Source organism: Motacilla alba, chromosome 20 (genome assembly GCF_015832195.1).
Source record: "Motacilla alba alba isolate MOTALB_02 chromosome 20, Motacilla_alba_V1.0_pri, whole genome shotgun sequence".
NCBI lineage: Eukaryota > Metazoa > Chordata > Aves > Passeriformes > Motacillidae > Motacilla > Motacilla alba.
This window is the reverse complement of record NC_052035.1, coordinates 15,320,638-15,345,898: the sequence shown is the minus strand read 5'-3', so window position 1 is coordinate 15,345,898 and position 25,261 is coordinate 15,320,638. Positions and strand designations below refer to the sequence as shown.

Genomic DNA, 25,261 nt, shown 5'->3' with positions numbered 1-25,261 from the left:
ATAAGAAATGTATATTGAATTTTCACATAAGTCAACAGATACATTGCTATACTAATATGGAATATTTGTTAAGGGTACTTTCCAAATTTGCACACTGATAGGGTTTGGAGGAAATGAAAAATCCTCCTTCCTTACTAGTCTGTCCAGTGGGTTTCACAGGTAGGGGAAGTTACCTTTTTTCCTAATAAAAATGTATTTATATATCCCAATACTTGTTCCAATGGGCAGGGAAAGAGCTTTCAAATTTTACAGATGCAGCTTTTGTATCTGCTGCTGCTAAGAAATATGCCAGGCTATAGCAAAAGAAACACTGAGAAGTTCAATCCATTTTCATTCCTTGTACTAAGAATTCCATCTCCAGCAGTATAACTGGGAAGAATCATGTCAGAGTCAATGTGTTACTACTGTCCGGAGCAGACAAAAGCAGCTTGAGAAAGAAACCTGCATCTGTTTCAACAGGGGAGCGTAGAAAGAAAGTTTGCTTAGCAGGCACATACTCTCAGATACGAGCTTTTTGAGGGAGGAGGTAGAGAAATACCGTCTGCTCCTCAGAAACTACCACATATGTACTTTTGTTTAAAAAATAAACTAACACTACAGATGTATTCATTACACACAAACATTTTTCTGAAGGTCTGGAAGTTCATGTGGGTTTTCTTCAGTCTATACTAGCCAACAGCTTCCCAAAATAAAAGGATTTGCTAACTTTTCTTGCAGCATTTGGAAGGCTGCTCATTCTTGCTATATCTGCTCAGAACCACCTTCACCACAGTGTTGTGTATCTGTCTTTCTTACATTTTTCTCATCAGTAAAACAAATACATGGAAGTAACCTCCCGACCTCATTGCCTCTCTCCCCTCAGCCAGTCATTTCCTCACACTTTATTGCCCCTCACACACTCCATAACTAAAAATAGAAGCTGTCCCCAGCTAAGAGAGCTGCTTAGCTATCTATGAAATACTTAAGACATTTGAGGACACACATAAACTGCTCTCCCGCAGCTATTTTATCCACACTTGTATATTTGTGATTAAAAGAATTAGTGATCTCTGAAAAGATACTGTGAGTGGAAGAGAGAATTTCATGTCAGATACAACAGACATCTTCCACCAAACCTGTTACCTCACTCCCCCACAATGAATATTTTTCAGCTATTGTGATGTGTTATGTTCCCATTGTTATCAGGGTAAGAACTCCCAGGAATCAACTCAAAGTGTGTAATTATGTGCAGAAGTCATACGATAAGTAGAAAATCAAAGCAATTTTAGAAAATAACCTATTTCTTAAAGTATGTTTTTACAAGACATACATACCACAACTAACAACATATACACAGTACAATCCAAAAGCTAGCTTTAAGTAGTTACCAGAATAGCGACACAAGAGTGTCCCTCATGGATTGCCAGTGGCCAAATACAGATTGGTTTTTTTTTAACCGCCAGTCTTTGCTGAACTTCTAGGAAGAAACATGAAGTTCTATTAACAGTTCTTTTCCCATTTCTGTCAACAAGGTGAATCTGCAACTTACAGATAAAGCCAGAACAGTTCCAAGCAGTGCCCCAACCTTTTAATATAGCACTTTTCATATAGAACCCTCTCCAAAATGCAATTGTGGTATGAGTGGTAGAGATGGTTCATTGCTCTCTGTGTCTTTGCAGGCCATCCTCCAGTACTAAAGATGCTTAATCTGTAGTGGTTCTCATGAGAATTAGGCATGTCTCGTATTTTCTTCCAGATTACACATACGAACTTGAAAAATCTAGTCACTCATGTTTTATATTTAGGAAAGTGCAATCAGAAATTTATGAAATCTTCTTCAGATGAGGCATCTAGATGAGCTTTCTTAAGCCTGTCAAACTTCTTAGAAGGCTGCTTTTGAGGAAGTCTGGTCCTCTTACTTCCTCCTTTGTGGCAACACAAAATGTTACACTAACTCACGTTATAAATGTTGAAGAGATAAAACTGGACATCCACACTCCATTTATAAAAGAAGTCAGCAAAAGGCTGTTTCCAGGTAGCATTTACACCAAGGAAAAGACTTCTTTATAACACTGCCCTCAGTAATCAATGTCAGTTCTATAGCAGCAGAATGCACAGGGATGACTGATGTCCGTTCTATCCCAGATGGTATTTTTAACATGCTATTGATTAATATTGCTTGGCACAGATGTAAGAGGCCCCATGTGTGCAAAATTATTAACTGGCAATAGCTTGCATAGACTGGTGCTCCCAACCTCCCTAATGCAAGTCCCAGCACAACTGTCCACTGCATAAGCTCTGTGCAACTTCACTGAAGTCAGGTAATTCAGTTATTATAACACAACCAAGAATAACATCAGACTCTTCCTGTAACTCTGTATCAAATATATAAGTCTGCTTCAAGTCTACTTCTAGAAATTACCGCTTTGAGTAATGGTTGCATTAACTGGCTTTGGGTTTTATTTGTTTTGGCTTGTTTTCCTTTTGAATAAGTATACTACAAAACACTAAGTACAGAATTGGTATGACAAGTCCAACTTGCCCAGCAGCCACCACAGAACGAGGTAGCTGCATGTGAGCCACACAGTGGAACAGCACATTAAGGGAAAACTGGCTACAGAGAGGCAACACACACCTGCTCTCAATATGGCTGGATATTTTAGCTGGAGCCAATACCAGGTGGATTATTTAAGCAGACCTAGGTGTGCAATTCATCCAACGTTTAAATTCATTGAAATACATGGTGCTGGAGACATTCCCTAGCAACCAACCCAATCAAATCCACTCTACCAGTTAAATGGATTCAGCTGTGCTGCTATTCTTTTAACTGGAGTCACTCCTTTACATTGAGCTTCAGTTATGCTAGGTCTTCTCTCACTAAAGCTGTCAGCCATCACTTCAAACCATTATATTGTGTTTGTAAGAGATAAACACATTTTCATATGCGGACTGGGAAGAATCTTGTTTGCAATTTAACAAGGTTCCCAGGGGGGGACTGGTATCAACATTACTGCTGTAATCTAACAACATGCTGCATTTGCTTATAGTTTTCTTACTTTCTGATTTTTTTTCCCCCCAGGCAGTCAAAAATTTATGAGAAAATACAAAAATCAAATCCCCAGTGCTAAATGTGACTCTTGAAGATTACAGTTGTGCTGATTTACAGTCACTGAATTACTATTAAGACACATTCTTCTGACTTGCTTGCCTTATGCTGGTGAACACTAGACAAAAATGAAATATTTATCACAGAGAAGCTTGGTCAAATTACAAAATCTCATTCATATTTTGTAACTTTATTTTGAATAAAACAGAATTGTAAATTAGTTATAAATTTCCCTAGGACTTGATATTTTAAGAAATGTTCTAAGCACCTCAATCTACTTTCTTTCTGCCCACTGCTTGAATATTACTGTTAGAGTTTCCCAGTGACACAAAAAGAGTTAATTAGTCCTCTGATAGGTAAAATTGCTATTTGGATCCCCCAAATACATAATAATAAACATATTTTTCTGCACCATATGCAACACCCAACAAAAACTTGAAAGAAACAAAGAATTATTTTGCTATTTTACCTAGTATTGTCACACATTTTTATATAATAGATGCAGTCTTTGACTTAAGGATAATTATATTAACTTGTATTAAGTACAGTAAAAACCACTGACTTATACTTCTGAAAATACTGTAAGGGAATGAGTGCAAATGCTTCAAGACAAAAAAAAAAAAAAAAACAACAGGCAAAACCAGATACCATTACACATACACATCCTACCAAACAAACACATTTTTTGTAGCTGTATACAGGGAGGGGGGGGCGGGAATCTCCCTGTGTTTATACAGCTGCAATCACACAAAGGCGTTCAGATACACACATTGCCCAGATCGGTCCGGTGATGTGCCAAACGTGAAGCTGAGAGCTATAGTATCCAATTGTCTTTTGGGAACTGTTTTCCGCACTGCTCCGCCGCGGCGCGGCTCCCTCAGCCCGCACCCCCGGACCCCGCCGCGGCCGCCCGGGCCCTCTCCCACTCGCGAGGGGACGGCACGACCTCCCTGGCCGGTCCGCAGCCCACGGCGGCAGCCAGCGAGCGCCGACCCGCCGGGCCGGGCCGGCAGGGCCGCAGCAGGGCGGGGGAGCTCCGCAAGCTTCCAGCACGGCTGGCCGAGGCCGGTGAGACCACTTCGCCTCCAGTCTCCGCCCGCCCCTCGGGCCCCCTCGTTCAACTTCCAGCCCCACCCGATCCCTATACAACTACCTTAGACCCGCCGCCCAGCTTCCCCGCGATGGCAGCCCGGCTCTGTAGCCAGCAGCGGCACAAGCGGCACGGCCGCCCGCCGTCCCTAGCTCGCGAGGCGGGGCGGGGGCTGCGGACCTCCCCTCTCGCACTCCCCACTTACCCGCGGAGCCGGCGCTCAGCCGTGCCAGGCCAGGGCCGGTGCACCCACCGCCCGCCCGCGGAGCCCGGGGCCCGGCGGCGCGGGGAAGTGCATCCTCCGGCCGCGCTGCCGGGCAGCAGCCGAATCCTGTTTCCCAAAGAAGCGTTTAGAGGAAGCGCAGGGGCGGGTGCTGCCCCCGCCTCTTCTTCCTCCTCTCCCTTCTTCTCCTCTTCCCGTTTAAAAAGTTCATTTACCTCGAGGATCCTCCTCCCGAGTTTGCGCAATGCCCAGCGGCGCACAGGGAGGAAACCTGTCCCACCAGCCCCGGGCTTGTTCAAAGTCCAGCGGCAGCGCAGCGGCGAAGACGACGGCGCAGCCCCGCACCCCGGGAAGCCAGGAAGGTCCCAGAGACAGCCCCGCTCCAAAGAGAAGGGACCGACGCTGAGCTCCCGCCTGGTGCACAGAGCCTTTCTAACCGAAGGGGATAGTCCATGGCGGGCGGAGGAAGGGGAATTTAATTGCCCCTCATAGTCTGTGCTCTTCTTGTCCCCTATCGCTAGCTCTTGCCGAGTGCTGCCAGCCCCACGCAGCAGCTACCCCCCCCCCCCCCCCAACAGCGCTGTGGGGCGAAGGACGGAGGTGACAGACTCCAAAGGGGCTGAAGGCCTGCGTCTGCCCCGGACCCTGCTCCGAGACACCTGTGATGTTACTTCAAAGCTCTTTGAAGCTTTCGACTGTGTTCACAGAAGGTGCTGTCTACACTATCGGTGACCAGTTACATTTTACTCCCGGAATTTGTTTGGCTAACTATCTAAATTGGTAAGTTCTTCACTGGACACTTTAAAGACCTCTTTAAAAATATCTTTTAAAAAGTACTTTAAAAGTACCTTTCAAAGATACTAGCAGATTAACACATTAAAAAAAAAACCAAAAAACAAAAAACAAAAAAAAAAAAAACCAAAAACCCAAAAAACAAACAAACAAAAAAACCCCCAAAACTAAAACAACAACAACAACAAAACCCAAAAAAACCCATAAGAATGAAACGTTTTCTTCTGACATTCCCATGCTGATACTGTCAAACATTCAGCACAGGTTACCCCAGAATTTCCTGACACTTCTTATTACATCTAATATTCTGTTCAATCTTTGATTTATTAGGACTTTTGCTTTAAAACAAGCATTGCCCTCAGTGACCTTATGCGGACTTTGCTGGAGAAGGCTAACAGTCTTGAACAATTTTTCACTGTTGGCTCTGTTCTTAGCTATGCATAGACAAATCCTAAATAAACATCTCGGGGTGTTTCAACGTGTTGCTGTATGATACTGTACAGTAAAATGGCACACACTTTCTCCAAACACAAGGATGTCACTAAGTTACCAAGTGTGCTCCTGTAGGGACAGGAATGAACAATCGAGGTGAAACACTATATGTCAGTACTACAGTGTTCACACTAGGGGCTGCAACAGCACAACTGTGTTGGAATAAATAAACCACTCCATGACAGGGAGTTACACTAATCACAGACTCACATGATGTGCATAAAACAGGACCTACATCTCACTAGCATTGTGATAAAATTCTTTTACTGCTTTCTGAGATAACATTCAACATCTAGCTAGCAACTTTCAACTCACAATGAAACAATTCACAGACAATTTTACAACACACATATAAGCCAGGATGTACTGATTCTGCATATTTTAGACATAAATTCGTGTCTAAAGGCAGCTTAGAGTCACCCAGAGTCAAACAGCCTTTCAGGCCAGGAACAGAACGAGGAACCCAGCATTCCTGTGCCCTAACCACAGGCCAACAGTTTGCTACCTGCAACATGCAACCTCTATAAACTACCTCTAAAGGGACTGCAAGCAGTAACTACAAAGCCAAAGAAAATACTAACTTTGCTATACAGTCGTTTACATTGAAGAGGAAAATTGATTATCTCCCTGTTTCTAGAGGACTACAAGTGGGATCTTCCATTTTAAGAAACACATGACCTAATATAAAACTACAATTTCATTAATATAAACTACAAGCATCAAAAGATACTGAGACTAGTGTTAGTGACATTAGTCTAGGAACCTAAATTTGATTTCATGTCACTGGAAAATCTGTCACAATAGATTAATCATTTCAACAAAAGAGTACATTCACCTCACAGGGAGTGCATGTAATTTCCATTAATGTTAACGGGAGTTATACAAGTGCATTAAGAGGATAATACAACCCCTGCTCTGAGACAACCCTGCAAAGTGGAATGTGCTTCCTCTTCAAGAGAATGGCATTTTCATCTCATGCATTTCAAAAGAAGTTGTTCTGGCATGGGTACAAAACAGGATGGGTAGCAACTGTTATGCATCCAAACTTGAAGTGGTTTAGTGATTTCAGCTAGTTTAATACTATTAATAATGCTCAAGGACGCACCTGAAGGATGAAGAATGTTAACTAAATGAACTATTGTTGGTCACACAGCCCATAAAAAGAACAGCAGCCTCCATTTACCCCATTTGTAAGTGACCCTTAAAATAGTGGCCTGTAGGTCAGTAATAATTTAGTAACTTATTTTAATAAATAATTTTCATTTTTATAAAGAATTCATATTTTTCTTTTGTGCATCCTGATCTTATTTTCCTTTGTTGGCTTTCAACAGGTAGTACTACAGTGCTCAGGCTGCCTCCTCTTCCAACACCTGGATGTTTTATGGATATGGAGCGACAGGCCAATCATCAACTGAACACATTGTTTAATTGACGATTAGCTGCACTCTCAGCACAATCTGGTATGTGACGCAAAATGTGAAAGAGTACTACATTAATTTTTACTAAAAATTCTTCTAGGGAAGACAACAGTCACTCCCTTATGTAAATAACATTTCCTATTAAAATAATAAAGTATGTAATGATAAAATACTCCATGTCTATCTAAAAATAACTATGCTCTGATTTGTAAGTATTAAAGCAGAAAAATGTAAAATCAACTGATAAAGAGGATGGCAGAAACAGCAAGCCTCAGCACGACAAGCCGTGGTCCCCCAGGCATTCACCATTAGCCAAGGGTCTCCTCACATGACCGCACTGGCTCCATTTATCTCCAGCAGTCCAGTCCTAGCACCCTGAACGGTCACCTCCATGTCCTGCCTCTGCACATTTCACACACTAGCACAGGTATACAATCTATGTTATGCACTTTCTGCCATAGAAAGGTTTTGTTTGCAGTTTTTGGGTTCAGATGAACTTGATGCGCCTACAGCAGAAGTACTTTCACTTACAAGGCCTATCCTGTAGACACAAAGTCCAACGGGATGCACCCAGACTTTACCTCTATTAGGAATATTAGGAAAGCTAAGTTTATTTACTCTGCTTTTCATTGTCTTCTAATTACCACTCTACCTCAAATACTTAAAATAGTTATATATATATATATATATATACATACACACACATCTGGATCTGACCGGATATTTATGTCTTCTAAGCTAGGCTTCAAATGGACAATACCAAGAAATATTAGGAGAGAAAATTACACAACTGCCTGCATTTCGCACACTCGGAAAGTAATTTTCTTGTTCTCTTGCCTCAACAGCACAAGTGAGGCAAAGCTTATGGTGAGATGTGATATCTGTTATTGGATCAACTGCTACAGATGGGAACGAACAGACACAGCCTCAGGCATATCAAGTGCTTCTTCAGATCTGAAACAGAAGCAGCTATCTTCAAAGTTAAGCTGCTCTAAATATAACTAATGTGTTAATCAAGCCATGTGAAAGAAAAGTAGTTCAGATCTCTCATACAGGAAGGCTTGCTAACAAAGAAAAAAGGAGACAGATTGTTAAAATAAGTAGTAACTAATCTGCTGAAAAACACAGACTTGTTACTGAGGTGGGAGAAATTAGAAGAGAGGTTAAGAAAATTACAGTATACCTTTAAAACCTATGTCTAATAAGTCTATCATTTTTACCTTTTATCAAAGTCATGAATTTTAATATTAAGGCTTATCTTTTGAAGGTGTTTTGTGGATTTCCCTTCAGGGTCAGGACTGATTCATCAGAGACAAAGTAGTTACTTTATGAGAAATGTTCATCTACCAGTCACTGGCATCTTTCTTACTGATCATCTGCAAGGACCTTGAGGATTTCGCAATTCCCTTTGTGTGAGGTCATGTGGTGCATTTGGGTATGCAGGTTACTTCCTCTAGAGACAACAGAGATGTATCAGCAAGTACATATGCAGTTTTGATAGTGTTATGGTAGCTTCATTACTGGTAACATGCAGTCTTTTTTCAAAGATATAATGCATACCTTGTACATTCTTAAAATATAAACTACTATAATTTTTAAAAAGTTGGTTTTTAATGACAAATCAGTTTCATTTTTTCTACCAGGTATCAAGGGTAGAGATTATTTATATCATGTTTGAGGGACACTAAAGCCATTCGAATTCTTTCTACTTTGTTCAAGACAAAAAAGACACTGAAACAGAAACATGTGCTGCCCCTGGCTAAAGAACACTTTACTTTCATTTCTAAAATGTTAAAAATAAAGTTGAACCTACATATGAGCTTTAGCATCAGTCCCCTACCTTGAGAGTTTACAATCTTCCATAAGGTAGTGGCAAGACTTCTGCATATGAAAAAACCTAGATCATAACTACAATACTATACCATTAATGGCTACTGACACAGTGATGTCTCAAATCAGAATTGTTTGGGTTGGAAGGGACTTAAGGATCATTCCTTCCAATCTCCTCATGGGCAGGGACACTTTGCACTGTCCCAGTTTGCTCCGAGCCCTGTCCAACCTGGCCTTGATACTTTCAGGGATGGGGCAGCCACGGCTTCTCTGGGCAACCTGTGCCGGTCTCTCAGGTGCCACCCTCAGACAGAAGAATTAAACATCATGGTTGCCCTTCTGGCTTAGAATACATATAATTTCTGATTTTCTGATTTTTTTTTCATAATTATGTCTTATCCTGAATTCAGAAAGAAATGTATTAATAACTAGAAGCACAGTTTATTTTTCCACCACTGCAAAGCTCTGGCATTATCAGTAAGCAACAAATTACAGGCAAGATATCTTACAGTAAGCCTCATTTACAGCCCTGAAATAGAGAGGACTGATTTATCAGAAGTACTAAGCAGCCACACAAAACAGTTCTGAAAATTTATGTTGCTTTTTTTAAGTCCTGAAACTGTAGTTGAACATTTTTGATGTCTGGCAATGCAACCTCTTTATTTGTACTTAGTTCACTTTGTCTTATTAGTATGCTCATCATTCTCACGACTGACTTCAGCAGTAATTCTTGAGAATCCCAAAGTACACTCACTACTTCCCATGCCAAACATGAGTGTCTGACATGACATCTGAGTATATTTCCACAGAGATTATTTTTCACAGACAGGTTGAGCCTCACAGACTAGAGCTGCAGCCCTCAGGACACTTGAAAATTTCCGTATGCCCAACTTAGAAGTCCATATCTAAGTGCCCAGAGCCTTCATACTTAGCTCCATGCTTTGTCATCTTCTGTGCTGCTGCAGTGAGGCACAGAGATGATGTATCAAATGGAATGGCAAACAAGAGTTCTCTGGTCCTTTTTCACCTGAGAAGAAAAAGTGGAAGCTTATACAAGAAGCCAATACTCACTAAAATGAAAAAAAGGTAAAAGACAAAATGATTGAGAAGAGTTCAGCAGGCAATACATCCCGTTGCTGGAGGCAGAAAATTTGATGGCTTGAGCTGCAGCCTAGGTCAGAGCCCCAAGATCTTACATTGAGAGTATCACTACTGTTAGTTCACTGATTGAGAAAAGGTCAACCCATGAATGTGTCTGCCAGAGTATATTTTTTCTGGCTACATCCCAAACAGTCAGAAATACAGGAATAATTTAGATGGCTCATATGAATATAAAATGACTGTACAGACAGTAAATAACAATAAATCCCTGTGTATAGATTCATTCCCTTTAAACAGCTCCAAAAGGCAATACAAGCCAGGAGAGTAGAGAGAAGCAGGCCCAGAACGAAAGCCAACAAGAAACAATGGATTGCATGCAATAAAATTTAATACAGTGCAGTTCCCATTCAAATAGGCCTCAGAGTTTAATGATGCAACCTGACTGATTGTATCAAACATAATGAACTGCCCAAGAACATGAATACCACCCTACTACTCAGCATAATTGGCAGCTAAATCAATCACAGCCTATGTTTATGCCATCTTCCTTCTCTTTACTGGTAGAAAACTCTTTTTGAAAGTGCTTTTGCTCTTTCAGAAAGCTTTTAATTTCTTGCACCATAGTTCAGTCAAGAATGTTAAAGAAAAAAAGGGTGGTTTAATTACTTGAAATAATTGGAAAACACCTGAGGATACTGTTTCTGCTCTTCCAGGGGAAAAGGGTTGAAATTAAAATAGCTGATTTTAATGCAATTGAAAGATCAGTACCAGACCCCATGGCAAACTAACAGTATGTGTAATAAACAAAAAGAGGTTGCTGCAAGAATGCTGAGATGTCACTGAGCAATGGATCTACGGGTCTAAGATGGCTGCAGCTTCCTGACCTCACTGTGAAAGTGAATTAAGTATCACAATCACTAGATGGAAGTTTCACAAAGAAGACACAAATCCTCCAGAACAGATTTGTGTAAGATAAGTGGATTCCATATATCTAGGAAATACATGCATATGTATAAGTAGATCCAAGGGGATAAGGAGAATACAAGATAAGAATAGATCAGAGTAGGATTTTTTCTGAAGAGGTAATGGGTTATGTGAAATGTAAGGCACAAGATTTCAAAGTCAATTTTTTTTTTTTTAATAGGGAAGAAGTGAAGAAGCACACAAGAGACATGATAGTGAGAATAAAACCTGGAACAGTGATGACACATCCATTAAAAGCCACAGGATGGATTTAGGCATCTAGAATGTAACTGTGCAAGAAGTTGGTACTGAAAACTAAGATAATGATGAGCTCTTGAACTCAGAATAGCTGAAGTTACCCAAGACTTCTCATGTTTAAGACCGAACCAGTTGTAACACCAACCTTTAGTTTATTCAAAGATAGAAGGAAAAAAGCCAAAAAACTTCACCATTGCTCTATTTTTCTAACTGAAAGAAAAGCCTTTGCAAGTCTTTGGTTTGCCAAGAAAGCTTTCATCACAGAAAGAGGAAGCTGTAGCCTCACATCTATGGAGATGTTGCTCTGTGCTGTAACACACAGTCCTTCAGGACTCCCTGCTATTTTATCTGCCCCAGGAAGAGATTTCTATGCTTCTCTGAGCTCGCTCCCACCCACACACCTTTAGAAATGCAGACGTATTTTGCTGGGCAGAAACAGCTTTATGATACCTTAGATATCACTGTTTTCCAGGATGCAGATTCAGAACTCTTAAAATATAGAATTTCAACTGAAATCCATAGCACTGCTTCCTGCAGAAGTTGGACTGGATGGGAAGGTTTTCTTCTCTGACATGGACAATTTAACTCTCAGCTACAAACAGCTAACAAATCTTTTCCAGTTATGTAATACTGACTCCTCTCAATTTCTGTATATTTTCATCTTTGGTGAGCAAGGTCAGGAAACAAGTCCTGTCTCTAGCTAGTCCTCTCTGTCAAGTCCTGTCTCTAGCTAGTCCTCTCTGTTGTCAATAACCAAACTCTAGGCATTGCTGAGCATGTATCATTATTATTTTTTCCATTATCCCATAAGAGCTCTAGCTTTTACAAAATTACCATCTTACAAAACCACATGAACACTTGTATATTTGTACACACATTCACAGTAATCAACAATACTATTTTTTTTCCTTTGCCAACAGTCTTGACAACTTTAAACTGTACAAGAAGCAAACAATTTTAACTACGAAGTTTACATACCTGTTTCTTTATGCAGCATGTAATTTATACACAGAATAACTGGACCACAAATGACAATGATGAAGAGGCAAGATTTTTTTTCACTGCATTTTAAAATGGCTGCAGCAGATGCCTTTTTTTAGTCCTCGAAAGATTGATGATTCCATTATTTGTAGTATTCAGCAATAAATCTCTGAGTTTAGGCTAAAGTGAGTACTTTTCCCTACTTTGAATCTTCCATTACACTGTTATTAATCACGTTTAATCATTCATTTACCTCTCACTGCTATTCCATTTTGGGAGGACTGGCACATTATTGATTTTTGACTTTTACCCTTTAGAAGCTGGGTAAAGGGCTTTGCAGTTGCTTAATCAAAAGTGACATGATGAGGGCAGGGAAGCTGCAGACCTCAGCGAAACAGCAACTAAACAACATGCCAAGTTATGATAAAATTAAATTAAGAGTCAACAAAGAAAGCAAAATATAATAAACCAAAATTATAGCAGATAACCTCATGACAGAGACCACAGAGTACAAAGCACTCCTTTGCCTTGCAAAACTCACATTGCTAGGAAAGAGGAGACCCAAGATTAAGAAGGAAGTTAAACTACAAATTCCCACAAAAAGAAAAATGCAAAGCTATGTTCTGTTACAGAAATGTTAATGTGATTTGGCTCAAGTAGATTCTCAGTTGTTTATCATGCTTTTTTCTCAGAGGAAGCATCACTTCAGCACTTCAAATAGCAACTGTAACAAGAACAATACACAATGTAATATTTTGATAGCTGGCTTCTTCTCTACTTACTAAAAAAAAAGATATTTTTAAGAAAGTCAAAGAACTCCATTTGTATCTTTAAAAAGAGTGCATATAAACCCTTAATTTCATCTACAATATCTAGCAAATTATGCAATAAACAACAGATACAAGTACATTATCAACTCCGTAAGAGCAGCAGTAATGTTGGCTTCATATTTTAGAAGGCCCAAAGGAAAAAAAAAAGCGCATAAGAGATTGTTAAAATTGTCAGGTTCTTGTACAACCCAGTTAGAGAGGAGCAACTAGAAATGGGAGAACCTGTGGACAAATAAAAGAGCTCCAGTTCCTATTGCTCTTTCCTGAAATTCTCAGCTTTATTGTTTTTTCACCCTTGACATCATGTTTTGGCCTGTTCGTCATAAGTCATGCCACCCCAATTCCACTAACCTCAGTATAGAATATGAGAACCAGAGGAAATCAAATGAATTTATCAAGCATTACGTTTCATTAATGTACTTATTTTTTCTGTGTATCACATTATTAAAATGTGTAACACCCTGGCAAAAGATATTCTCAAGACCAAACTACATGGACCAGTACAACTCTCATCATTAGTTTGTCATGCACCCTGCATCTACAGCACTTAATTGTCAGTAACTGTTTACACTATGGCTACTATGCAGCAGTACTTCGGGTCACATGCCAGTGACCTCTCTAGGATCTCTGCTGCTGAGTAAAATCATATATTTTGTCAAAGGCCACTGCAAATGTTCTAGTATGACTTATTTTGCAAGTTAAATGAGAATATGCAAGGTGTGTCACCCACAGCATGACTTTAATCTGGCACAAAGAATGCAAGTAAAGTAGTTCTGATATGAAAGGTGGCACTAGTGCAGGGGAGGTGCTGTTCCCTGGCTACATTAACTGAATGAAGATTATTAATAAACTGTTTATGAAAGTGAAGTTGACCTCTTAGAATGTGATAAATGACAGAAGAAGCTCAAGAAAGAAAAATCAATAATGATGCAACTTTAAACATAGTATGCACAAGCCTACACATGTGCAAACAGCATGGGGTAACTCCCCCGGCCAGATTCTCATCTGTCTGGCAAAAGATACTGTCTAGAAGAAAGGGTCCTTCAGAAGAAATTTGAAATTGAGTATTTCAAGACTGTATTATATACAGAAATTACTAGTAAATTTTCAAAGCCTTGTTGCATTATACCTACAAGTTGTCCGAATTCCAGTTTTTCACAATCTGATACATTTTCATGTAAGCATAACGCAAGAAAATAAAATTGCAATGCTCTTACTCAAACAGTATGATTTGCAAGCTCTTGTATTAAAAGGAAAGCAAAAATATAAGGTGAAAGGGAAAACATTAAAATTTAGGAAATGCTATTGTTCATACACTGTAATTCATGTATAGCCCTTTCACTTTAATTGTACAATTAAAAATATTTTCATAAATGCTTCAGCATAGAGAATGCAATAACAAAATACAAGGATTGTATTTCTGAGGGTGTTCAGTATCTTGGCAGATCAGAAGAAATACCGGGGGAAAGGCCTTCTGAACTCTGTTTTGCTGAGTTCACTCCTAAGGACAGCATATGCAAAAAAAAACTAACTGGCCAAAAACAAATGAAAGCATGGATCATATAACCAACACTGCTTTTTGCTTTTGTGCCGGAGTAAGATTGTTAAATCAGAAAGACCAGTCCCACAACATCCTCAGCCAAGCTGAGTCCCTGCTCCACGCGAGAACAGTTCTTAACACACACAGACACACACAAGAAAATGATTTTTTTCTTCCTAAAGGCTTTTTTTCCTTTTCCTAGGAAACAACAGTATAGTCTTTCTCAAAATTCAACAATGTCAAACTGTCAGAAAAAGCTCAAAGTGAAACTAGCACATTCTAAAGTTCTTACAAAATAAGGGACAGCAAGCAATGCAATTACAGGAGGTAATCCCTGTTTCTTCTGTAATATTAATGTGTGCTCTATGTCCTGTGGTTTGTCAAAAGAACTGTAAGATGGTACCCTATAATTGTTATCATTAAATTGTGGTTTCAAATAACATGAAATGAGACCTATCTTTTATAGTATGAAGATCTTAGCTGATATCTCTTTCTTCCTTAGTCTTATCATTATTTACAGCAATTCTGAGCAGTAGGGCCTCCTATTTACTCAGACGGAAACAAGGTGTGCTTCATATCTGCAATACTCAACCCTTCTGACAGGCATCACAAAAGTTTAACATCACCTCTCAACCTTACTTCAATCCAACCATTTAATGAGATCTTTTACTTTGTCTGGACACTTAGACTAGCTCGTAGTTGCTGCGACCAACTCCAGTGCAGGAGTTTTGATGAAATGGCAGGGAAGTAACTGGTTTCCCAGCCATAAGCAACCTGATGAAAAGGTTACTGCTCACCAAATACTGACTGAAGACAAATTTATCTATAAGTTTTCCTTATTCTGTCCCCACCCCAGTTAAAAAAGAATAACAATAATACAAATGTTTCTCACTAATCACTACAGCACATTTTATATATTTCATTTTTAAAATACAAGTGTCTTCATCCAAATAATCCTACCAATTCATGTTATGCACAATTTTCAGTTCCCCACTATCGAAAAAAAACAGACCCAGAAGGAGACAACACCTACTTTTCTGATACTATGTGGCAAAGTAGTGCCAAAGTCAGATGCTGTGGAATATAACTACACTGTAAAAACAACACCATTATTCCCCTGTTATATTTCATAATTTGAGTAAATTAAAGCAAAATGCTCAGTGCTCACACCAATCAGCAGCAGTAAATTCCAGTAAAACCAGTTTCATTTGGACTACTATTTTGTATAAAATGTTAGTGTTTAAGTAATGAAGCATTTGGTTGCTTGGGTTTCATGCAGTTGATTTTATTTTACATTGCATTGCAGGAAATCTGAGCCAAAGGAACAGAGTAGAACACAGTTGAGTTTGTGGGCATATATTTCTGGTTTTTGACATCAGTGTTTGAAAACACAAGCCAAACTTATTTGCCTATAAGACTTGAAACGAATATTCACCATTCTGATTCAATTCTAATGATTGACATGATTACAGCTCTGGGCAATGAGTTGGTCACACAGCCTAACAGTGTGAAAAGAGAAGCAGCAAAATTAATGGAAGACAGAAATGGAATAATTAAAGTTTGTTAATTACTTAGACCCCAGCGATCTTGAATTCCACAATTTCTGGTTGGCATCACGCACTGAATCACAGAAACATTCCAAGAGAGCAAAATCAATACTAAAGCACACTGCATCATATGATATCCACTCTGACTACCAAACAGTTAATTCAAACCAATGCAGTTTTGAGGATGTAACAGCAAAGTATCTAAAGCTAAAATAATAAAGTGCTGGATATAATAAAGCCATTTCAGAGTGATAGTACTGAATCATTAAACTTGGAACAAGCAAACTCTTACTACACTGAACACAGAGGTAAAGGCAGCCTTGCTCTTGCTATCTCTGAGGTTACATGCTAGATTTTAACCATTGCTCAATGGCTAAGCAGACCATATAAGCTGACAAGAGTCATAGCATATGTGCTTCTTGGTATCCAGAAGGACTAACTGGTCAAAAATATTCACTAAGGCAAAAAGGTACCTGTCTAATACAGGCAAACACGGAGCCCCCTTCAATTTGCTAGCAGAGCAAGTAGTGCATGGGTGGCTTACAGCAGATGTAGCTGTACACTTGTATTCCTCTTTCAGTGGCTATACATACATGCTTTTCTTAAGTCCAGTTGCATGCTGATGCAGACTCTGGCATAGAAATTGGAAATAGAAAAAAGAAAGCTCATTTTGGCAACAGGAGGCCTTCCTGAAAGCATAGTAACTGAACTCTGACACTACTCAGATTCTCTGAATCAACAGAGGCCATTCAATTCGACATCTGTTCAGCAAAGCTAATCACATTCAGTGTTTAAATTTCAGAGTAGACAGTGAGACTAATTAGAAATTTGAATTCTTAGCAAGTAGAAGAGGAAACTATTGGCAAGTTTTTAAAAGCCAAAAATTCCCAAGGTTCCCTTAGATGAAGAAAATTTGAGATGTTTGCTTTGGAGTTTTAACTCTCCACTCAGCAGACATACATTGTCCCATTAGTTGTGAAAACAAGCAAACTACTGTCCTAACACCTCCAGTATTTGAAGCCTACTTTGCTTCACAAATCAATTATTAAAACTGTTCTCTCAAGAAAAACAGATCCTTTCCCCATTTTTTCCTCATTTACAGCACTGTAAATGAACTGTTTTACCAAACAAGCATTATTCCAATAAGGCAAATTAGCTGAGGTAGGTAAATCACAAACTCATTGACAATAAGTTTTATGAAAAATTAAGTAGCTGACATACAGCAACATTGCCATAAGCCTCTTACTCACACTGCTGTATTTCTCAGCATGGCACAGGCACGACTTTGTTTCTGAGGTATAAAGAGACTCCTAATTAAATCTTCATTCTTCAGTGTACCAGGATTTATTCTTCTTTATATGAGCTCAGATTATTATATTTAATGCTGAAAAATGTTAATTTTCTGCCTAAATTCACCAAATTACAGATGGGATTTCCTTACAATTCTCGGTTGTTTCCAATTTCTTTAAAATAAAGTGCAACACATTCTTTTGGTTGAAATTAATTGCACTACTATTTCAGTCCCCAGAGTAGGCATCTGAACAGCACCATTCTTTAAAAATTTCCATTTTAACATATGGTTAGTATTTTGGAGTGATCTTAATCCATAGTCATAAAATTCCATGTAATTGCCTGTGTCTTAATGGCCTTAGGCTTTGAATACAATCACTGGTCTTTGAACACTGCCTGTCACTTTTAGTGCTTGAGTATTGACGTTGTATCTCTTTTAGGTTCTTTTGAGCCCTTTAATGACTATGCCAATTAATAATGCATCATTCTCTCTCCTCTAGGTAATTTTAATTGCTGTAATTTATGTCCCTAGACAATTCTTGCACTACAGATGGAATCTATACTACTGTAGCAACTTAGAAGATCACACTCTCAAGGTCCTTACCAGATAAACAACACAATATCAAGTTTATAGACATCATCTATAATTGACATCAATTACTGTTCAAGGAAACAAATAATGATATTACAGGTAATAAACAGTTCATTTTTATGTTCTGGAGCAGTGGACTTCACCAGTAAGGCTTTGACAATTAATTGTAGCTTCATAGTGCTTTATGAAGTTACTCAGATCCCTCAAAAGGGAAAAATCCACCTAAAATTAGCAAATATAGAGGTTACACACTTCTTCAAAGAGGCCTACACCTTTACATAGATGTTCTCAGAATATTTATTATTATTAATAATAATTAGATATTATTATATCTAATAATTCCCAGGAATGCCACCTCTGAGGTAGTATTAGAAGGCAGCATAAACACTCAGGCTTAAAGCCTGAGACAGCGCGTAAGATCAACTTCAGCTTTTTATTAAAACATGTTAGCAAAGCTCATGGGCACAAAAATAAAGCAAAAAGAAAAACTATTTATCATTAATCTCTATTCAGCTCTACAGACAGACCAAAGTGAGGGGTATAACCATGAACTGTGTCACATATTAGATTATTATTCAGTTCATCCCCTTGCCAGTATTAGGGATGCTTCACAAATCATACTCCAGTGTTTTGCTTAGTACAGCTTACATTGATCCATAGCCCTATGAAGTTCAATCCCTCTGTTTTTACTGTTGTTATCTCCTCATACTTTCAATCCACTTCATGAAAACCATCAAGCTCCTTGTGCCAGTGATTTCCACTTCCCTTCCAAAGCCAAGCATCTTTCTGGCCTAAAGTATCACACCCTAGTCTCATTAATCATTTTTCTGAAGCACATTGGCCCCATTCATCTCTGTCCAATGGACATAAAAACATTAAGAGAGCCTACAACCTGTGTGTGCTTTTAACTATGCACAGTACAACCCATTCAATTTTCCCAGTAGAACGTCACACTGTACTAGAATACTTTGTCTTCTCACGTGCATCAAAACCCATTAAAAATGTGTTATAAATGTCAGCTTTGGACCAAATCGTATTTCCCCTTTTATGGATGATGAAAGGTCAGATGAATGGTTCGACTTCAACAAGGTCAGAAATCCATGAAAAAAGATGTGAGTGGCTAACTTGCTTGTTACATCAGTAGACAAATATATACACTGGATTTAACTTACTCCTAACCTGGAGTTCACCAGAGCACTATTGCAGATTACTTTAAGACTAGAAACCCCTCCCTGGGTTCAGTGTTGTACTGAATGAGACTAAAGATCCTGGACATAATTTGCTATTCCTGCTATTGATATAAGTACTATATTTCATTCAAATGACTGCCCTCAAGCACAGTAGTAACCATAATTCTTGCATAACTAATGTGCACCTGGTTAAATAATCAAATAAATTCACCTCTACAAGTGTCCCAGACGGTGCAATTTGTCCCAGTCATCTTTAACTGATCCTTTCTCTCTAGACACAGTGCTGTTTTTAACAGACAAGATTACTAAATGAAAGATAAACTGAAAAGCAAAACTTGCTGTGGCTAGCAATGCATATATTATCATTCAACTTCCAAGCACCCACTGAAGAATTTCTGAAACACTACACATTTTTAATTAGTCTATAGTGAACTCTGCTGTTGTATGTTATCCTCAGAACTCATCTACAACACTCCATAAATGTACAGGCAGAAGTAAACAGAGAAAGGTGAAATCCTTTACCACCCTGGTAATACATGTTAAGCCAGAGCATGCCAACTTACCCAGGTAACATCCATCATTCTCCATTTCTAGAAATTATCAATTTACACCTGCAGATGAAGTTTGCATCTAATGACTTCAGCATTACCGTCAAACTCATTTTGAATTTTTTTTTGTGCCATACATCTGACAAACTTCCTACTGTTGTGAACTGTCATAGCAGATGAGTCAGTTAAGAAGTATACACCTTACACTCATATCTTATTTAGCACTGCAGTATTTCTTATTAATGTCATGTACTGTATCTTACTCTCAAGCTGGGGAAATGCTCAGCTTCATATTCATATCTGCTCATAGTTCTGATGACTCCTTCTATTATTCCCTCTAAGGCACAAAATGTGCAGAGATGTACCTTCTCTCATGTCTTTCAGAAGAAATATCCTATTCCAATCTCTGCTACCTTCTTTTAACCTCACACACTTGCCTCCTTCTCCACTTTTCAATCTCTAATAACAAATGCATGACCGATAGCCACTTTTCTTTCAGAACTGTATCTGGGGATAGGCAACATGTCAGACCCACAAAATGAACTAAAGCTTTTTCTTTCTGCATAAAAAAACTCCCCTTCCCCCAAGCTGACAAACTGGGATCTTTCCTTCACATGGTTAGTCTCTGCAAACTTCTAATGTAAACAAGACATCTTCAAAGAGAAATAGTCTAAAGAGGCAAAAGTAAATGCCTTTTCTCTTCCTATTGAATTATCCCAGTGCAAATGTACTGAAGTCACTTGACTCCAAATTAATGCCATATTCTGTTCTTGTCCTGGCATAAGTAGATTCAATTTGCTATTAAACTCATGGATTTAACAGCTACCTGTCTTCCTATCTCCCAAATCAAGAATATTTTTCCATACAGAAAACTTTCCAACTGCAGAGTTTTACTCGGCCAGTTGGGTGTTATAGAAGAGTGACATTTGCAGGCATCAAGACAGCTTGATTGTTAAAAAAAATCCAAATTATTCTACATATATTCAAGATACAACAAAAATTAATTCAATAAAATTCAACACAGCCACGGTATATTCTTTCTATAAACATTCTCAAAAAGACATTAGCATTGCATTTGGTTTACACTGTGGTAATAAGGGAAGAGGTTTTTTTTCAGTCTTAAACATCTGCAGTACCTGGGGAGATCACTATGTCTTGTTAAACTCTTCCTGGAAGAAAAGTGGATTGACAGAAGTTACTTGAATTCTGCACTCTGTTGAAAACTATTTGGCAGATGAATCGTTGTCCTTCTCACAACAGTTAGGGAGCACAAGGAGGAGAAAAGAGAAAAAGAGGCAGATAATTAAAAGCTTGGTACTTTGTTTCAGAGTTTTTAGGTATATTGTTTAAAAAGAAAACCATAACAGGATGGATTTGAATACATTAAGTATGTATTCAAATCTTGGGTATAGTAATGGAATCAGTACTGTTTGCCAGCACTAATTTCCTGTAGTCCTTACCCCTAAAGCTGCATGGCAATTTACATTTTAACTTTTGAGAGGAAGGTTTTTGAAATTATATCCATTAGGCTAAACAACTAGATTCATGAATGTCATTAACACACAACTTACAGTCATGTTTAAAAGATCAAAACTCAACTTTTTTTTTTACATATTTGCCTTTTAAATACAAATCTAACCTCACAATAACACTGTTTTTTCCATTAGTGTTTACACTTCAAACAGAACTATTTTCAAGCACAAATATAGGAGATAAGCTTCTTCATACCATTCCTATATTACAGAATATTTATGCAAAGTATTTTCAGTCCTTTGAGACAAACAGAGGTAGTATCTAAAGCGTCCTCAAGTGCCCACAATGTAGGCACTGGCAATTAACCTTCCTGAAAGTGTCAAAGTGCACTGAAGAAAGAAATCAAACAGGAGTGGAATCTCTCACACGTTCAGTTAAGTAATTCAAATTAGGACCATCACAGAGGTAATTTCTTTTCTATAAACAGATAGAGATATTATTTATTATGATATTCATCAAGTAGTATATGAAATCTTTGATGATAATTCAAAACATTTTAAAAAATCTTTTCCCTTTTTGCAAATGCACATGCAATGAGAGTCATATTCGGCAAAGAGAATTTCTGAAGTTTCTTTCTGAAATACTATTTCAGAAATGCTTTAACATTTTCCTTTTTCTGTCGTTCTCATGCTTCCCTACTTTCACCTAAAAAAAGTTAATCACAGTTCATTGCATTGTGAGGTTCTCAGAAATTACTTGTGATAAATGAATGCATGACATCAGACTGCCCCATCAACAAGAGGGCAAAATTACTTTTACTCACAAAACTTAACCTGAACACATACCACATGAGAACATTACCCAGAACACAGTACGTTTTTCTTACCCGGTCTTGAAGGAATTAAGGTTCAGCCTTCGATCTAAAAAAGTTGTTCTTGGCTCATAAGCAGCAACTGCACATTTGTACAAACTATGAATGAAACATCAGATATATCTATACAGGGATAACTTCTCTCATTGATTTCTTTTTAATCACAAGGAATATCACTGAGCTTAGGATTTGAAATACATGAAAAGTATACTCCCAAGCTCTTTAAAAAGTTTGCAATCTGGTTATTTTCAACCACTAACCAAGAGAAGCAATTCCCTTATAAATTTAATAATAATAATAATAATAATAATAATAATAATAATAATAATAATAATAATAATAATAATAAATAATTTCTCAGTCACAGTTGGTTTTTTCCTCTAGCAGTAGGAATACTTGGAGTTGATATACGGAAAGGACCCATGGAGACCACCACCAAGTCTGAAATCCTATTAAACAGCTAACAATACCAAAACTAACAGACCCTGACAGAATAAGCTCATAAAAAGAAAAGACCGGGCACTAAGCTGTGGAACACTAACTGCCTTTATACATAGAACTCCCTGTACTCTCAGATGACTGACAGAAAAGTTCTCATTTTCAAGACACTCCAGTCAGTTATGAGAGAGGGATTTAATATCTCACAACTTCAAATTCCTTTTGTTTCAACTTAATTTTCAAGAAAACCAAAGCAAGACAGAGGCTGATATTGTACATCTTCTGCTGCCACAAGAAAAAAAAAAAAAAAAAAAACAAACCAAAATCAAAACAAAAATTCCAGGAAAATACGGGACATATTTTCATCGTTTAAGTTTAGGCACAAAGCCACATTGTAACAACATAACAAACCACAACTTAGTATTATTTCTAGAGATTCACTCTTCTTTTTTTCACCTTTATGAAAAGGAGAAGGGCTGCAGTGCCCAGTAGGATTCAATGTGGTGAATGTTTTACATACATGCCCTTAAAATAGAGGGAAAAAAAACCAGTTTAACCACCTGGTAGAATATATGCAAAATCCCATCTGGATGGCAGTGGTTTCACAGCAAGCCACACCGCTTGTGCAGTCCTGTCTCAGGCATGTTTCTATTATGTTCAATGTGTTTTACAGGTAACAAGGAAATGAAGACAGATAAAAGGGTATGCCAGTTCTTCCCAGTTGGAGCAGGGAGATGATCTCAAGCAAAATTGCAAAACATACCCATGGCATACACTGAGCAAAGACACTGCTTATTTGGTGTGGTGCTCTAAGCCACCTGACTAAACAGAGCAAGTTCCCAAGAATCTGTTAGTGGAATTTCTCCCATCCCTCTAGACATTTCATATTTGTAACATATGATCATCAAGTGACTGGACAAGTGTCCTGTAACAGCCCAAAATTCCACATTCCCCTGCAAAACCCATCTCTCTACATGGACAACAAAGGACTCAGGATTGCCCTAGGAGTGTTGGTCTGCTTTTTGCAGAGCATTCAAGAAGTTGCTTCTAGCTGTTCTTGTTGCTGCCACAGGCAAAACAAAAAATAAGTAAGGATTTTATCTCCAAAGGAAATGTGTGCTAAAAACTTCAAGGAACAGACAGCACAGAAAGGATTGGCACTAGAACAGCTGTTTATCAAGGCTTCACCCTGTAAGTGCTTGATGCTCTAATAGTCAGAAAATGCTCAGGTTGTTTGGGATTATGCATTACTGAACAGATCTGTAACATGGACAGTATGAACTGCTACTATGAAAGGGTGGGAATAACATTTTTTACCTGATCGTTGTATAACTTTACTTCCTTAAAAAGAACATATACTTCATGGATGAGCCCACCCAGGTGCCAGAGAATCCCATTTACATCAGAAAAGTGGTACTCAGATCTGCCCTTAGACAAGATCTTCATTATTATTTTATGGTTATATTCAGATTTATTTGCATAACACTTCCATTCAATACTAGAATAGCATCAATTGCAAACTTCCCTACCAATATCTGTACTGGTTCTAGCTTAATTTAAAGCATGAAAAAGAGGGGAGTTCATGGGAAGCTGCCAGCACTAATGTCCTCCTGCACTTTAAGCAAATAGTTTGTTTCCTCCACAGGAGACAGATCAATACTCAAGAAACAAAAACAAAATCAAGAAAAGCTAAAAGCTTAGTCATGTAAATCAGGGGGGAAGAAAAGTGAAAGAAAGCTCCTCATTGGCATTCTACAACTTCTGCAGACCCCCATGGCCCATTAGCTAATTTCTGTTAAAACACAGAGCTCTGGAATGATAAATGCCAGTGGCACATTTCTAAAGGTTTGTGGTTACTGAAATAAACATGTCCCTGTTCCCAGGACACCAAGAGACAGAAAATTAACCAGAGGTTAACTGGGTCATTAGCTATAGCACAATACAGGTCACTGCAGATTTAATTTAGTTTGTATTCGGCTAAAGAATCAAATACAGCAACCAGTTCTCACAGCAGGAAAGCACGTAACTTATCAGCGTGCTGACGTATCTTAGCTACCAGGGCACCACGTCTGTCATGATTCATACCACTTTTAACTGATGTCACATTATTTTGATGAATCAAAATACAGCATCTACACACACATGCATACAACTTAAATGGTTCTGAATCTAAGTGTTCATATACATGCACAAATACTGAATATTAAACATCAAAGGTTTTCTTCCAAAACAGGGTTGGCAAGAAAGTAGTCAAGACACAAGCGTAAAAAAAAAGTCATGTGGGTTAAGAAAAAACCCAAAAAATTAGGTTTTAATGAGTTTGATCAGCACCTAAATAACATATATAAGTATTTTGTCTCAATACAGTCTCTTACGAACAACATACCTCAGCAGCTCTAACATGAGAAGCCCAATAGCCCAAATGGTTCAAGAATTGGTAATACAAAACAAACATTTAGAACCTGTTTGTACCCCACAGATATGCATCAGTCTGCCCTAAAGAAGAGGATTTTGAAAGAATGCATGAATTATCAAGAATCCTATATAATGTGTTTCAAAGCAGTTGGGTCAATTTACTTTTTTTAAGTAGATTGATCTTAAGGCCTCGAAACAGGATTAGACAGAACAAAACAATAAATAGATTTAAGCAAGCACTTCAAAACCTTTAATTCTCTGCAGTAAAATTTTTATTACAAGTGTGTAGCTCTC

The 25,261-nt window shown here is 38.3% G+C and overlaps 1 protein-coding gene across 9 annotated transcripts in view; it reads right to left on the bottom strand.

Annotated features, from left to right (window-relative positions):
* Positions 1–25,261, bottom strand: part of SULF2 (sulfatase 2) — a 79,167-nt gene that overhangs the window by 45,730 nt on the left and 8,176 nt on the right. For 2 of the 9 annotated variants that reach the window (XM_038158602.1, XM_038158609.1), the window contains exon 1: positions 4,381–4,605. The exons of 2 other annotated variants lie outside the window; for them this stretch is intronic. Coding sequence is in view for 1 of the 7 variants with exons in the window: in XM_038158608.1 (XP_038014536.1) it covers positions 12,231–12,249 (19 nt within the window). In the remaining 6 variants the exon portion in view is untranslated. 5 more of the 9 variants (XM_038158605.1, XM_038158608.1, XM_038158604.1 and 2 more) reach the window with 5 other exon arrangements.